Source organism: Podarcis vaucheri (assembly GCF_965113315.1).
Source record: "Podarcis vaucheri genome assembly, chromosome: 7".
Taxonomy (NCBI): domain Eukaryota; kingdom Metazoa; phylum Chordata; class Lepidosauria; order Squamata; family Lacertidae; genus Podarcis; species Podarcis vaucheri.
Window position 1 is genome coordinate 1,054,958 of NC_138765.1, and position 16,952 is coordinate 1,071,909.

The 16,952-nt window shown below is 53.1% G+C and overlaps 1 protein-coding gene across 2 annotated transcripts; it reads right to left on the minus strand.

Moving 5' to 3' along the window:
* Positions 1-491: 491 nt before the first annotated feature.
* LOC309536891 (cdc42 effector protein 2-like) lies at positions 492-16,640 on the minus strand. 2 transcript variants are annotated; one of them, XR_014221730.1, is made up of 2 exons: positions 1,921-4,227; positions 492-1,887 (listed from the first exon to the last, which is right to left on the minus strand). XR_014221730.1 is itself a non-coding variant. In XM_082231279.1 (2 exons), the coding sequence occupies exon 2, from the start codon at positions 3,240-3,242 to the stop codon at positions 2,583-2,585; it is 660 nt and encodes a 219-aa protein (XP_082087405.1). In that variant the 5' UTR covers positions 3,243-3,504; positions 16,549-16,640; the 3' UTR covers positions 492-2,582. The 2 variants fall into 2 exon arrangements, 1 of the variants encoding a protein (XP_082087405.1); XM_082231279.1 differs by adding an exon at positions 16,549-16,640 and having other exon boundaries at positions 492-3,504.
* Positions 16,641-16,952: the final 312 nt, after the last annotated feature.

The following is a 16,952-nucleotide window of genomic DNA, read 5'->3' on the forward strand; positions in this document are numbered from 1 at the left end:
GTGCCCCCCCTCCCCGCTCTTCCTATGCTCAGCTGGTATCACTTGTCCAGGACCACTTCTCTCTTGCACCCCCTCACTTCCATTCTTGGTTTCCCCACTCGCTTTCTGAATTTGCAACCTGACGGCTGATCCCTCAGCAAACCCTCCTGCTCGACTCTGGCTGTCACGGAAAGGGTTAATGTGCTGCCTCCTCGCTGGATAAGGTGGCAGGTGCTGCCCCCTGGTGGCTGCAGGAGGCGCTGCGCCCTGCTAGGTCTCTTCCATTCTGGCTCAGGAAAAAAAGCTCTCAGCACCTTCAACTGTGTCAGGCCCCCCACCCCCAAATCAAGCAAGTGTCGGGGTGCAGGGAAGGGTTGCACAAAAGAAAGGACGGACAGCTCTGAGGCTTCACAAGATGCTGGGGACACTAAGGCCAGCAAAGGCTTTTGAAAATGCAAATCACATCCCCCTGACCGCCTGGTAACAGATGGGATCAGCCCAGGCACAGAAGAGGAGAAAGCGAACCCTTTCTCTTTTCCACGCAGGCCTGAGTCAAACCCCACTTCTGGATCCAGGGTTAATTTATCCTTCCACACCTGCTACAGACCACTTTAATTATCAGCCCAAACGCCTGATGGAATCTGCATTTAAAAAGGAAAACATTTTTAAGCAATGCAAGCAGCCAGTGGGGTCCCCACCAATTGGTACTGGGGTCTTTTATTCATGATCAGTCTGAAGGTGGCTGGCAACACCAAACTATTTGCAACCGGAATAAAAGCAGACTTGGGAGGAACGCTCCATGCTGCACAGATGTCTGGCACAGTAGACAGGACTCGGCCAAAGTGATGCTCACTGGGGCAAAATAAGCCCATTGTACAGGTTCCTGGGAGCTCAGATACCGTCACTGCATGAGATCTTGGGGTCACAGTGGATAGCTCAGGGAAAGCAGCAGCTTTGAACAAGGTTAATTTCGTATTAGGGAGCATAGGGAAGGGATAAAAATAAGACTGCCAGTATGATATGGAACCCCGCCATCCTGGGGCAAAGTGAGAGGGGGGCCATTGTTGTTCAATGTCTGTATAAATGACTTGGATGAAGGAATTGAGGGGATGCTCATCAAATTTGCAGAAGACACCAAACGGGGAGGGGTAGCTAATGCCGTGGAAGACAGGGTCAGAATTCAAAATGACCTTAACAGATTGGAGAACTGGGTGCAAGCTAACAAAATGATTCCCTGTAGGGACAAACATAAAGAACCTTAGACAGGAACACTTAGACAGGAAGAACCAGGCGCACCAATAGAGGATGGGGGACACCTGGCTTACTGGCAGGACATGTGAAAAAGATCTCTGGGTCTTGGTGGGTCACAAGCTGAACATGAGTCCACAGGGTGATGCAGCAGCAAAAAAGCCCAAATGCTAGAAGTCCAGTGTCCAGATCAAGGGAAGTAATAGTCCCACTCTATTCTGCCTTGGTCAGACCACACATGGGACACTGTGTCCAGTTCTGGGCGCCACAATTTAAGGATATTGACAAGCTGGAACATGTGCAGAGGAGGGCGACCCAGATGATCAAGGGTCAGGAAACCAAGCCTGATGAGGAACGGTTGAGGGTGTTGGGTATGTTTGGCCTCGTAAAGAGGAGACTGAGATGGAGATGTGAGAGCCATCTTCAAATATCTAGAGGGCTGTCCCGTGGAAGAGGGAGCAAGCTTGTTTTCTCCAGCTCCAGAGAGTCGGGTCTGAAGCAAAGGCTTCAAGGAAGGAGATTCTGACTAAGCCCTGGGAAGAGCTTTCTGGCAGCAAGAGCTGCTCCACAGTGGAAGAGTCTCCCTTGGGGGTTGTGGCCTCTCCTTCCTCAGAGGCTTTAAAGCAGAGGCTGGAGGGCCACCTGTCAGGGAAGCCTGAGCTGAGATTCCGGCATTGCAAGAGGGGGCTGGACTAGAGGACCCTTGGGGATCCCTCACAACTCTACCATTCTATGATGATGCCCTGAAACAAATCTTCTTACATTGGAATGCTTTGAGCACGTCTGTAGACCTGAGAAAGGGGCCACCCAAGCGACGAGGGGGCTGGAGCACTTTCCCTTTGAGGCAAGAGGACAGTATTTAATGCACAGAATCCACTGTCCCAAAACATCCCTCTGGGTCACAATATAGGAGGCCAACAAAATAAAACCATCATGGAGACGGGGGGAGGTCTGCCCAGTGGCTCATAAGTCACGGCAGCTCTGCAGAGCCTTCATATTCAGAGGAAGTCTATCTCCACAGAGCAGATGCTGGAGGGGGGGGCTGTTGCCTCCGTGTCCTTCGTGCCTCTGTGGCCCCTTGGCCGTGGCCTGAGGGGGCAGCTGCAAGGTGGTGCCTCCTTGCCGTCCCTTGGGTGGGACCTCCTCTGCCATTGCCCCCCACTCTCTTTCAGCAAAGACCCCCCTCAGTTCGGCTCCTGGCCAAGCCCCTGCCTCTCCTTGCTGCCTGCCTGGGCCCTTGAGCAGGCAAATGTCACCCCAGGACCCCGCAGGTCCAGCCCCTCTGGGGACGCTCAGCAGGAAGGCCGCAGCCACACCGGTGGAGCTGAGGAGGGGCGCGTGGGCAGGCGGGTGCCCTACAGAGCTTTGGGCACAGGCCGCTGGTATTCCTCCATGATGCGCAGGACGTCATCCAAGATGGAGGGCCCCAGGTCCAGGTCGAGGCGCAGCAGGGACTCCGAGCGAGGCAGGGGGGCTGCTCCCCCACAGGGGCACTCCTGGCTGCCCACCGCACGGTACCCGCTGCCCCCCACAAAACAGCCGCCTTCTGGTGGGGGGGCCGAGAAGGAGGCGGACGAGGCCAGCGGCTCGTAGTGGGCGGCAGCCGTGGCGGAGGAGAGGCCCTGGGCGGCGCTGGCACAGCCCACCGACATGGAGCGCCCTTGCCCCCCGCCGCTGGGGATCTCCTCCAGGTGGAGGCGGGGGGGCTTGGGGGGTGCCTGGTCCTGGGCGCCGCTGAAGGCGGGCAGGGAGACGGCGCTCTTCAGGAGGGTGCGGTAGCCGCCCCCCGGGGAGCCCCCGCAGCGGCCCAGGCGGGGCAGCAGGTCGTACTTGCCCTGCAGGAAGGAGAGCTCCCCAAACATGTCGCCCTCCCCGTCCAGGCCGATGTGGGCGCTGTGGCGGAAGTCGCCCAGTGGGGGGCTGATCATGTCGCTGGAGAGCACGTCCCGCAGGCGCAGCTTCCGGCCCCGCTTGGGGGTCGAGGTCTTCAGGTAGATGGGGGTCTTGGCTGGCATCTCCGGGGGGGCGCAGGGAGTGACGCTCAGCGGCTGGGCTGGCTGCGCCCTCAGGTCAAAGGCCACTTCTCCCAAGAGGCTCCTTCTGAAGGGCAGCTGACGACGTGGCTGGGAGAGGGGCCTTTTCTCACAGGACTGGCAGCTGCCCCTTCCAGGGCCACCGGAAGACGGCAGCGGCAACTCCTCCGTGGCGCCAGACACCTTTCTTGGGCGCGGAGCTCCTCTGCTCAGCCACCCCTTGCCCTGGGAGGCATTTTGAGCCCTGTGGGAGGAGCAAACAGGCACAGGTGAGCCTGGCAGGGGCTGTAGGGATCTCTCGCCAGTTCCAATCTGCACACACGTCCCCTTCCTTCTGCCTCTCTGGCCGGGGGACATTGCCAGGCCAGGGCTCCAGGCTCCACATCCTGCTCCCATCCCTGCCAGCAAAATCTAGGCAGCCACATCAATCTGCCCAGGCTGGGCAAGGAGGGGGTGGGAAGCAAGCTGCTGGGGGGTCATGGGGGAGCTGGGCAGGGGAGGCACAGGCCTGACTCTTCCCCCAGCAAATCTGGGGCTGAGCCCTGCTATGGGGAGAGTAGGGATGTGGGTGGTGGTGTGGTCTAAACCACTGAGCCTCTTGGGCATGCTGGTTGGAAGGTCAGTGGTTCGAATCCCCATGATGGGGTGAGCTCTGTCCCAGCTCCTGATAACCTAGCAGTTTGAAAGCATGCCAGCGCAAATAGATAAATAGATACCGCTGTGGCGGGAAGGTACATGGCATTTCTGTGCGCTCTGGCACTCATCAGTCCTCCGTGCGCCAGTGGCGGTTTAGTCCTGCTGGCCGGAAAGCTGCCTGTGGACAAACGCCGGCTCCCTTGGCCTGAAAGCGAAATGAGCACTGCGACCCCACAGTTGCCTTTGACTGGCCTTAACCATCCAGGGGGCCTTTACCTTTACCTATGGGGAGAGTAGAGGCCACTGGTTTCTAAGGCTCCCCTCCCAGCCAGTCAGTTGAGGAAGAAAGCATGCCAAAGCGCAGCTCCCCTGACCTCTGGGGCCCAGGCCTGCCCTGCTTTGAGGCTGGAGCCAGCCTCAGGTCCCAGAGGGCTCCTCGGGACAAGGAGACGCTGTGGATTCTTATTGCTGGTTGGGATTGAAAATGGTATCGTAAAATACGGAGGGATGGATGTTAATGAACTGCTGTAATAATAATAATAATAATAATAATAATTTTTTATTTGTACCCCGCCCATCTGGCTGGGTTTCCCCAGCCACTCTAGGCGGCTTCCAACAAAGATGAAGAATACGCTAAAATGTCACGTATTAAAAACTTCCCTGAACAGGGCTGCCTTCAGATGTCTTCAGAATGTCAGGTAGTTGTTTATCGCTTTGACATCTGATGGGAATGCTGTGTGCAAATGCCTCAAATGAGCAGGCAGGCAAACAAGGGCCCCGTCCCCTCTTTCTCCCTCACCCCCCAGAGAGACAGAGAGGTTATCCAAGGGGGGAGTCAAGGGAACAGCTGGAGGGAGACCCCCCAGGGATGGTGCATCAGACCAAGGCCAGCCCCCCCCTCGGCTGACCCCAGATGTGTTTGGAATGATTTATGGACCCGCTTGGCCCAAAGCACTTCAGCCGCAGCAGCAGCCAGAGATCAAGAGTGCAGCAGCCAAGCAGGAAAACTGGGGGTCAAGAAGGAGGAGAAGGAGAAGCCACGAATAACCTGCCGCCAGGTGACTGAGGCACAGGGAGCCTCTTTGCCACCCCCACCAGCTGGCTCAGGGGAGAAGCAATTCTCCTCACTCGACCCCAGTGCCAAGGCTGCTCCCCTAGGGCTCCCCACATAGCCCCCTGCTCCCCCCCCCCCAAGAAGACAGGCAGACCTCGGAAATTCCCAGGTATTGCAGCGCCCAGAAACAAGCAGCCACCTGCTCTGCAAAGGCCACCCTGGCAACTCCAAAGTGCCCCTCCAAGGACCCCTCCTCCTCAGGAGTCAGGAGCCCACCCATCTCCAATGGCGAGGAGGAGGAGGAGGAGGAGAGGAAGTCTCAGGGCTCAGCCCCTCCCTCAGCCTCCTTGCCAGGGCTCAAGGGCAGCGCTCAGAGATGCCTCCTAGGCCAGCTCCAGAGCGGCACTTGCTCCCTTATGTAACAGGCTTATCGTGGAAATCAGTTTCCTCTGCCCTTCTTCTGATCTTGCTCTCTGAACAGCTGCTCCCCGACAAATCCCAAGTCTGGATGAGGCCCTGGCTCCTCTGGCAAGTGGCACAAAACAAGGGGAGGAGGAGGAGGAGGACGAGCCCTCTGGAGTTTCTGCCCCTCCCAAGCAACACCCCTCCCCAAGGGTGCCGGCAAGGCTTGACCTCTTCCCTACCACCCTGCACATCTCTGGGTACACATGTGGGGAAGGGTGCGTTCGCCAAACGAGGCCTGACCTCACCACAAACTCCAGCCCAAAGTTTGCCACCTGATAGCAATGACTTCCAACGAGCCCCTTCCCCATGCAAGGCTCACCTGCGGAGCCAAAGAGAGATGGGGAGAGAGGTGACCGAGTGCCCAAGCCCTGAGCATCTCCGCAGGTGAGAAGGGAACCAGGAAGAGCAGCAGGGGTCTGTGGGGGCCGGGAAATGCGGCACCTCTGCTCTGCTTTTGCCCAGATGTTTTGGATGACAACTCCCGGCTGGCATGGGGCCAACAGGGGCCAGGAGGGGGGGGCTGGGAGTTGGAGGCAAACAACATCCGCAGGGCAGGAAGTCAAGGAGTCAAAGGACCAGACGAGATGGTGTGGTTGCTGTTTCTGCCCCCCCCCCCGCTAGCTAAACCTCCTTGCAAGGGGCTTGTGAAAGGGACCCCCTCCCTCCTGTTTCCTGCCTGCTGGCAGCCTGCCAACCCCTTTCCCCTCCTTGCCCCCAGGGCTGAGTCCCCTGTCCGCCCATCTCTCTCCTGCTGCCCTGCCCTGCCCTGCCCTGCTTCTTCCCAGGCTCCCCACCCTCCCAGCTCCATCCCACGAGGCTTGCACTTGCCTGGAGCTGCCCAGCACCTTCTTGCTCTGCGCTGCACGGAGGGAGCCTGTGAGAGCACCCAGCCCCAGTCCGAGGAGGAGTCTGAGCCGGCCTCTGACGCAAAGCCAAAGCCCAGCTTAGGCCGCCTCGCCCCCCCCCCCCAGGGGCTGCAGACAGGCGCTCCGCCCAGCCCAGCGCAGAGAGGCTCTGTCCACATGGAGGGAGAAGAAGACAACATCACCCCTTTGCTGCACAAATCAACGGCAGCAAGCTGGTCTCCCCATGGCCCTGGGGAGAAGCAGGAAGGGACAGGATGTGGCAGCTGGTCCAAGAGGCCAAAGGGCCACAGAGGAAGAAGCACAGGCCAGAGAGAGAGAGAAGTTTATAAAGTTATGCAGGGCCCAGAGAAAGGAGAGGGAGGGAAAAAATTCCCACTCTCCCCTACAGTGCCGGGTTTACGTAGAAGCTACACAAGCTACAGCTTAGGGCCCCACTCTCTATTGAGGCCCCCCCAAAATTTAAAGATAAAACAACACTGGGTGTACATTTCCAAAATACAAGGTAAAAAGCAAATAAAATAAAACCTACATCCAGTGTTTTGTGTTGTGTAGGCTCCTATGATGTAAGGAATGTTATTAATATCAATTAATTAATATTAATAACAAGATATTATGGGCTGTCCCGTGAATCCGCTGGATGAAATAGCGGAAGAACGTTGCCTCAGGAGAGTGAGGGAAATTCTCAGGGATGATTATTCACACCCTGGCCGGCACCTTCTTGATCTCCTGCCCTCAGGTAGAAGATACAGAAGCATCATTAGTTGCACCAACAGCTTCTATCTGTGGGCTGTTAAATGAAAAGATAACAACAGGGCAACCGACTTTTGGGTTTTGTGGGTGTGCGTCAGTAAACGAGGGTAATTAAGACGAAGAGAGCTGAGTGGGGGTGCTTGTGTAATCTCACTATATACAAGTTGTACAAGTGACAATAAACTATTTCAGTAATATACTTGTTCTTAATTGTTTTTCACTATTAATATGCTTCTTCTTAATTGTATTTCAGTTCAACAATTACTTTGATAAAATACATCTTTTGTGATGTGCAAATGGCTTGAGATGCCTATTAGGTCCATCAATGACCATAGAGCATCTATTCAACACAAAAAACAGCGACCATTTGTTGCTGACAAAGGACAGCTGGACATAGAAAGGGTCCCATTACCTTCAGGAGCTGAGGGCCACATCAAACCTCAACCCGCCCTGCTCTCCCAACACCAGCAGAAATGGAATTTTGGATGATTCAGGACAGATAAAAGGAAAGTCCTTCTTCGCGCAGAGCAAGGCCCCAGATGGCTTTAAGACGGAGGGCGATGGAGGCCGTCTCACCATGGCTCTGCTCTGCCTCCACAGTGAGAGGCAGCAAAGCCACAGGAGGGGAGGGGGGCCTCTCTTTCTTAGCGTTCCCCTCGGGGCACCTGGCTATTATTGCTACTTGTGACTTATTCCATTTGTGTACTGCCCTGTACCTGCAGGTCTCAGGGCTCTTCACAGGAGGAAAATCACAACGTGAAAATACAAAATGCATAATCAAAATGGAAACAGGAACAACCCCATAACCCCCAAAGGCCTGGTTAAAGAGGGGCATTTTTGACTGGCGCTTCTGAGACAGCAGGATGCTGGACTGGGTGGGCTGCTGGCCACTGTCCTTCTGCTCTTGGTGGGCGAGCTGGAGGGCCTGGCTTGAAAGCAGAGCATGGATATGGTGGGATTAGGAGATGAGAACCAGCAGAACCCTCCAGAGGAAGCGCAAGGCAGGACTCTGTCAAATCTCAGGTGGTCAGACTGCTGCTCCACAGAGCCCAAGGGCAGGCCCCCAAATTCATTTAGTACCAGGATGTACGGTCACCTCCCAACCAGGCCTAACACCCAGGGTGATGAAGATCTTGAGGTGGAACATGACTTCGACCGCCCTCTCCCAGAGAGCGACTGGTACATCCATGTTCCAGCCACAACAGAGAGGTTGGGTTTTAGACACCTCGGACAAGTGTGGCCCAGAACAGCTGGTCACGGAAGCAACTGATGGGAGAGAATCGCGGGTTAATCTGAAGCTGCACCCAGGACCTCCTGTGAAAGGTAAGCCTTCTGCAGCTAGCTGGGAGCTGCCGTTCCCAGCGCTGCGCAATTCAACGGAGACTAAGTGGGAAATGGCCAAGATAGCCTGACAGAGTTCCATCTGAGGAAAGTTCCCAAAGGTGAAGAAATTGGTAAAAAGGACATTGCAAGGGAAAGCCAAGAGGGCCTAATATCTCCCAAATGCTTTCAAGAGTATTAAAAGAACTGGCAGATGTGATCTCAGAACCACTGGCAGTCATCTTTGAGAATTCCTGGAGAACAGGCGAAGTCCCGGCAGACTGGAGGAGGGCAAATGTTGTCCCTATTTTCAAAAAGGGGAAAAGAGAGGACCCAAATAATTACCGCCCAGTCAGTCTGACATCAATAGCAGGGAAGATTCTGGAGCAGATCATTAAGCAAACAGTCTGTGAGCACCTAGAAAGGAATGCTGTGATCACCAATAGTCAGCATGGATTTCTGAAAAATAAGTCATGTCAGACTAACCTGATCTCGTTTTTTGACAGAATTACAAGCCTGGTAGATGAAGGGAACGCAGTGGATGTAGCCTACCTTGATTTCAGCAAGGCATTTGACAAGGTGCCCCATGATATTCTTGTAAAGAAGCTGGTAAAATGCGGTCTTGACTATGCTACCACTCAGTGGATTTGTAACTGGCTGACTGACCGAACCCAAAGGGTGCTCATCAATGGTTCCTCTTCATCCTGGAGAAGAGTGACTAGTGGGGTGCCACAGGGTTCTGTCTTGGGCCCGGTCTTATTCAACATCTTTATCAACGACTTGGATGATGGACTCAAGGGCATCCTGATCAAATTTGCAGATGACACCAAACTGGGAGGGGTGGCTAACACCCCAGAGGACAGGATCACACTTCAAAACGACCTTGACAGATTAGAGAACTGGGCAAAAACAAACAAGATGAATTTTAACAGGGAGAAATGTAAAGTATTGCACTTGGGCAAAAAAAATGAGAGGCACAAATACAAGATGGGTGACACCTGGCTTGAGAGCAGTACATGTGAAAAGGATCTAGGAGTCTTGGTTGACCACAAACTTGACATGAGCCAACAGTGTGACGCGGCAGCTAAAAAAGCCAATGCAATTCTGGGCTGCATCAATAGGAGTATAGCATCTAGATCAAGGGAAGTAATAGTGCCACTGTATTCTGCTCTGGTCAGACCTCACCTGGAGTACTGTGTCCAGTTCTGGGCACCACAATTCAAGAAGGACACTGACAAACTGGAACGTGTCCAGAGGAGGGCAACCAAAATGGTCAAGGGCCTGGAAACGATGCCTGATGAGGAACGGCTAAGGGAGCTGGGCATGTTTAGCCTGGAGAAGAGGAGGTTAAGGGGTGATATGATAGCCATGTTCAAATATATAAAAGGATGTCACATAGAGGAGGGAGAAAGGTTGTTTTCTGCTGCTCCGGAGAAGCGGACAAGGAGCAATGGATCCAAACTACAAGAAAGAAGATTCCACCTAAACATTAGGAAGAACTTCCTGACAGTAAGTGCTGTTGGACAGTGGAATTTGCTGCCAAGGAGTGTGGTGGAGTCTCCTACTTTGGAGGTCTTTAAGCAGAGGCTTGACAACCATATGTCAGGAGTGCTCTGATGGTGTTTCCTGCTTGGCAGGGGGTTGGACTCGATGGCCCTTGTGGTCTCTTCCAACTCTATGATTCTATGATTCTATTTTTTAAAAAGCAGAACAATCAGACTTTAGCCCAAAGAATACTTTTGGGAAAGGTGCCTGTGGTTGGACAAGCCCAGTCAAGGAAGTGACTGGAGGGCTGGGGGTCGACCCAGCAGGCAGCACTTCCTTCTAGGGATCTGAGGAAAGGAATTGAAAACACACCTGCCAACATCATAATGCCATTATGCAAATTCAGGGTGTGATTGCATTTGGAATAATATGTACAGCTCTGGTCGCCCACCTCAAAAGGGACATTGCAGGGCTGCAAAAAGGTTCAGAAAAGGGAGATGGAGCAACCATGATGAAAGGTTTCAGTGTTGGGGGTGGGTAGAAAAAGGCAGGTTAAGAGGCTTCTGAAATGATGAATGATGTGGAGAGCATGGAAGTCTGACTGTAAGCTCCCTGGGGCAGAGACTTGTCCCCTTGTACTTTGTAAGTACAAAAACAATGACAAACCTAGACAGCATCTTAAAAAGCAGAGACATCATCTTGCCAACAAAGGTCTGTATAGTTAAAGCTCTGGTTTTCCCAGTCGTGATGTATGGAAGTGAGAGCTGGACCATAAAGAAGGCTGATCGCCAAAGAATTGATGCTTTTGAATTCTGGTGCTGGAGGAGACTCCTGAGAGTCCCATGGACTGCAAGAAGATCCAATCTCTCCATTCTGAAGGAAATCAGCCCTGAGTCCTCACTGGAAGGGCAGATCCTGAAGCTGAGGCTCCAAGACTTTGGCCACCTCATGAGAAGAGAAGGCTCCCTGGAAAAGACCCTGATGTTGGGAAAGATGGAGGGCACAAGGAGACGGGGACGACAGAGGACGAGATGGTGGGACAATGTTCTCGAAGCTACTAGCATGAGTTTGACCAAACTGCGGGAGGCAGTGGAAGACAGGAGGGCCTGGCGTGCTCTGGTCCAGGGGGTCACGAAGAGGCGGACACCACTAAATGACTAAACAACAACCACTTTGTTACATGCCAGGCACAGGGGAAAGAAACAGCCCGGCCGTGTTCCCCGCCTGAACTGGGAGCTGCTGCTCTGCAAGGACTTGGGCTGCAGGGGCCTCTCCCAGGCTGGCCACCAAAATGCCTTCTGCCCGGAGATGCTGGCTCTCGGCCGGCCAGCCAGCGGGGTCCCCCGTCTCCAGGAGGGCCTGAGAGACCTGCACCCAGGACAGAAGGCCAGGAAGCAGGAGGTGGAAAGCGCACCTGCGGCAGGAGCAGACTTAGGGGTGGAGAGAGAGGCCAGTCTTGTGCTGACAACCCCATCCCCAGGCAGGAGCAGGCTGCTCCCAGGCACACATCCTCCATGGAGAAGGGGGAGTCCTCTCAGAGCAGCTCTGCAGGCCAGCGAGGGCCCCTCCCCTCCTCCTGAAGCCAAGTCCCAGGCTGGCCACTGCTAGTGAAAGATGGCGGGGGCACCACTCCCTCCATGCCCTCCCTTGGTCCTGCTCAGGGCTCTCCCTCCTTTGCTTTGGGACTTTAAAAGGCAACTGTTTAAACCATTTATTAAATTCAGGCATTCACTTGTGATGGATTAACCACGGTTAACCACGATTTGCCGGCTGCTCCAGAAGAAAAACATTTTTAAAAGCCAGATGCGAATGATGTTAACGATCTATCAATCTACTGGAAATTAGCAGCAACTATGCTTTGATTTGAAATGTCTTAAAGGCAGCTGGCCCCTTCATGGATCACTGCCTTGCCGTGGCGAAGGGGCTTGAAGAACTCAGAGAAGCTATGAACTACGCCGAGCAGGGCACCCAAGATGCACAGGTCATAGTGGAGAGTTTTGACCAAACGTGATCCACCTGGAGTAGGAATCGGCAAGCCACTCCAGTATCCCTGCCAAGAAAACTCCATGGACAAAGACAACAGGCATATAAAAGTTATGACGCTGGAAGATGAGCCCCTCAGGTCGGAAGGTGTCCAACATGCTACTGGGGAAGAGCGGAGGACAAGTACAAGTAGATCCAGAGCTGATGAAGCGGCGCGGCCAAAGCCGAAAGGACGCTCAGTTGTGGATATGCATGGAAGCGGAAGGAAAGTCCAATGCTGTAAAGAAAAATATTGCATAGGAACCTGGAATGTAAGAACCATGAACCTGGGTAAGTTGGATGTGGTCAAAAATGAGATGGCAAGAATAAATATTGACATCCTGGGCATCAGTGAGCTAAAATGGACGGGAATGGGCGAATTCAGTTCGGATGACTACCATATCTACTACTGTGGGCAAGAAACCCGTAAGAGAAATGGAGTGGCCCTCATAGTCAACAAAAGAGTGGTGAAAGCTGTACTGGGATGCAGTCTCAAAAATGATAGAATGATCTCGATACGAATCCAAGGCAGACCTTTTAACATCACAGTAATCCAAGTTTATGCACCAACTACTGGTGCTGAAGAAACTGAAATTGACCAGTTCTATGAAGACTTACAAAACCTTATCGAAGTGACACCAAAGAAGGATGTTCTGCTCATTATAGGGGATTGGAATGCTAAAGTAGGGAATCAAGAGATAAAAGGAACAACTGGCAAGTTTGGCCTTGGAGATCAAAACGAAGCAGGGCAAAGGCTAATAGAGTTCTGTCAAGAGAACAAGCTGGTCATCACAAACACGCTTTTCCAACAACACAAGAGACGACTCTACACATGGACATCCCCAGATGGGCAACATCGAAATCAGATTGATTATATTCTCTGCAGCCAAAGATGGAGAAGCTCTATACAGTCAGCAAAAACAAGACCTGGAGCTGACTGTGGCTCAGATCATTAGCTCCTTATAGCAAAATTCAAGCTTAAACTGAAGAAAGTAGGAAAAACCACTGGACAGGTAAGATACAATCTAAACCAAATCCCTTATGAATACACAGTGGAAGTGAGGAACAGGTTTAAGGATTTAGATTTGCTGGACAGAGTGCCTGAAGAACTATGGGTGGAGGCTCGCAACATTATACAGGAGGCAGCAACTAAAACCATCCCAATGAAAAAGAAATGCAAGAAAGCAAAGTGGCTGTCCAACGAGGCCTTACAAATAGCGGGGGAGAGAAGGCAAGCAAAATGCGAGGGAGATAGTGAAAGATACAGGAAATTGAATGCAGATTTCCAAAGAACAGCAAGGAGAGACAAGAAGGCCTTCTTAAACGAGCAATGCAAAGAAATAGAGGAAAGCAACAGAATGGGAAGAACCAGAGATCTGTTCAAGAAAATCGGAAATATGAAAGGAACATTTCGTACAAAGATTACCATAATAAAGGACAAAAGTGGTAAAGATCTAACTGAAGCAGAAGACATCAAGAAGAGGTGGCAAGAATACACAGAGGAATTATACCAGAAAGATATGGATGTCTCGTACACCCCAGGTAGTGTGGTTGCTGACCTTGAGCCAGACATCCTGGAGAGTGAAGTCAAATGGGCCTTAGAAAGCACTGCAAATAACAAGGCCAGTGGAAGTGATGGTATTCCAGCTGAACTGTTTAAAATTTTAAAAGATGATTCTGTCAAGGTGCTACACTCAATATGCCAGCAAGTTTGGAAAACTCAGCAGTGGCCAGAGGATTGGAGAAGATCAGTCTACATCCCAATCCCAAAGAAAGGCAGTGCCAAAGAATGCTCCAACTACCGCACAATTTCACTCATTTCACATGCTAGCAAGGTTATGCTTAAAATTCTACAAGGAAGGCTCAAGCAGTATGTGGACCGAGAACTCCCAGAAGTGCAAGCTGGATTTAGAAGGGGCAGAGGAACCAGAGACCAAATTGCAAACATGCGCTGGATTATGGAGAAAGCCAGAGAGTTCCAGAAAGACATCTACTTCTGCTTCATTGACTATGCAAAAGCCTTTGACTGTGTTGACCACAGCAAACTATGGCAAGTTCTTAAAGAAATGGGAGTGCCTGATCACCTCATCTGTCTCCTGCGAAATCTCTATGTGGGACAAGAAGCTACAGTTAGAACTGGATATGGAACAACTGATTGGTTCCAAATTGGGAAAGGAGTACGGCAAGGCTGTATATTGTCTCCCTGCTTATTTAACTTATATGCAGAATTCATCATGCAAAAGGTTGGGCTGGATGAATCCCAAGCCGGAATTAAGATTGCCGGAAGAAATATCAACAACCTCAGATATGCAGATGACACAACCTTGATGGCAGAAAGTGAAGAGGAATTAAAGAACCTTTTAATGAGGGTGAAAGAGGAGAGCGCAAAATATGGTCTGAAGCTCAACATCAAAAAAACGAAGATCATGGCCACTTGGCCCATCACCTCCTGGCAAATAGATGGGGAAGAAATGGAGGCAGTGAGAGATTTTACTTTCTTGGGCTCCATGATCAGTGCAGATGGTGACAGCAGTCACGAAATTAAAAGACGCCTGCTCCTTGGGAGAAAGGCGATGGCAAACCTAGACAACATCTTAAAAAGCAGAGACATCACCTTGCCAACAAAGGTCCGTATAGTAAAAGCCATGGTTTTCTCCGTAGTGATGTATGGAAGTGAGAGCTGGACCATAAAGAAGGCTGATCGCCGAAGAATTGATGCTTTTGAATTATGGTGCTGGAGGAGACTCTTGAGAGTCCCATGGACTGCAAGAAGATCAAACCTCTCCATTCTGAAGGAAATCAGCCCTGAGTGCTCACTGGAAGGACAGATCGTGAAGCTGAGGCTCCAATACTTTGGCCACCTCATGAGAAGAGAAGACTCCCTGGAAAAGACCCTGATGTTGGGAAAGATGGAGGGCACAAGGAGAAGGGGACGACAGAGAATGAGATGGTTGGATGGTGTTCTTGAAGCTACTAGCATGAGTTTGATCAAACTGCGGGAGGCAGTGGAGGACAGAAGTGCCTGGCGTGCTCTGGTCCATGGGGTCACGAAGAGTCGGACACGACTAAACGACTAAACAACAACAACAACAAAGGCAGCTGGACGGACCAGGCTGCAACCTGAACTGTGAGACAGGCTTTGCCAGCAGCCAGAGTGCTAACCACTCTCTTGGCGTGGGGCAGAGGGGTCTGGCGGGCAGCTCCCCCCCACTGACCCCTGCAGCCACACCCTCCCTTTCGAGGAAGGGCAGCGCACACAGATTAGCCAGAACACTTTGCCCTGCGCTAATCAGCCCCAGGCAATAAAGCCTCTAAGTTCCTGACCCATTTTCACCATAAGCCGATTCACAGCTATTTATAGTGCACACACACAGAGGCTCCCAAGGTCGCCCGTCAATGGACTGTGTCCCTGCTGAGAGAGCAGGCACAGGCACTCAAAGGCCCAGCCCAAAATGACCAGGGGAACAGAGCGACCCCCCTGTGAAGAAAGAAAGGGGGCAGCACTTGGGACTTTCCATCCAGGAGAAAAGGGAAGCAAGAGGCTGCAGCACGATAGAAGTTTAAAAAATGGAGAAAGTGGATAAGGAACAGCTTTTCTCCCTCTCTCACAAGGCTAGAACTCACAGGATCATAGAGCTGCAGACTTGGAAGGGACCCCAAGGGGTCATCCAGTCCACCCCCTGAAACGCAGGAATGTCAGCTAAAGCATCCCTGGCAGAGGCCACCTGACCTCTGCTTAAAAAGCTCCATGGAAGGCGAGGCCACCACCTTCTGAGGGAGTCCGTTCCACTGCTCCCCATGGACACCAATGCAGCGGCGGACCAAGCCGGTCAGGCACCTGCGGTGGCGCATGTGCCCTGCACCCAGGGGCAGGATGCTCCGTGGGGCCTGCGAGGAGTATGCCCGCCTCCTCCCATGCAGCTGCCCTACAGCTGGGGGAGAGCGGCCGTGGAGCCTGTGCGGGCTCAAGACACCTGGTCTCTCCCAGGAGAGACACGTCTCGGGCGCACTGCAGGCCCCACGGTGAGTACCGCCTGGCATTTTGTCACCCCCCTCAGTGGTGACACCCAGGGCGGCCCGCCTCCACTGCAGCAATGAAGCTGAATGTGGGAAGATTCAGCTGAGATAAAAGTACTTATTCAGGCAGCGCATAACTCTGGGGAATTTGGCTCCCACAGGAGGCAGTCCAGGCAACTCCCCGTTTTTGTGGGAGTTGCATTCCTGGTCCCCGTGTGCATCGGAGGAGCGTGCCGAAGCCTGCCCCACCCTGTTTTGGGGCCACGGCGAGGAGTGTGTTCCCGTGTCAATTGGGCGCGTGTAAAACGGTCACTGCCTGCAGTAGGCATCAACTTGGACGGTTTCAAAAGAGGATTACCCGGATTCAGCGAGGGCTACCAAGGGCCACTAGCCACGATGGCTAAGCTCTGCCTCCACGGTCAGAAGCAGCAACGCCCCCAAATCACAATTCCTGGAAAGCGCAGGGAGAGCGCGAGCTCTGGGGCTCGGATCCCGCTTGCAGGCATCTGAATGGCCCCTGTGAGACCAGGATGCTGGGGGCTTCGCAGGCCAGGCTGCTCCCCCTATCTCTGCAGGTGCATGCCCATCAACCCAGCGCTGCAGAGCATTCAGGCTTTGTGCTGCCCCCTGACACAAGCGCGCAGGCAGCAAGGAAGGAAAGTCTAGCCCTTACCCGCCTAGGAGGACGAAGAGCAGAGCAGCTGGTTGGGCTGCCACCGTCAGAGGAGAGGGCAGCGACCGAGGTCTGCAGCTGGTGGAGAGATTGCCCACGCGGCCAGGATCTTCAGCCTCCTGTCTTCAATGGCAGATGAGCGGCGCGTTCTTCCGCCTCTCTGAGCTCGGCTCTTTCCAGACCTAAGCTGCAGCAGAGGGTTAGTTTCAACGCTTGACATTCCTGGTGCCTGGAAGAGCGGGAAGCTGCCATCTCCAGGCCATGTATCCAAGCAAAAGGGGCAGGATCACACCCGCCCACCCTCACCTGAGGACTGCCCCCTACACTGCCTGCCGGTGCCAGCCCAGCTACCCTCAGGGAGAGACTGTGAGGAGCCAGCCTGGAAACCCAGGGGCCGCAAGGTG

Coding starts and splice junctions, on each gene's coding strand:
- LOC309536891 (XM_082231279.1), bottom strand. CDS start 3,242: ATGCCAGCCAAGACCCCCATCTACCTGAAGACCTCGACCCCCAAGCGG.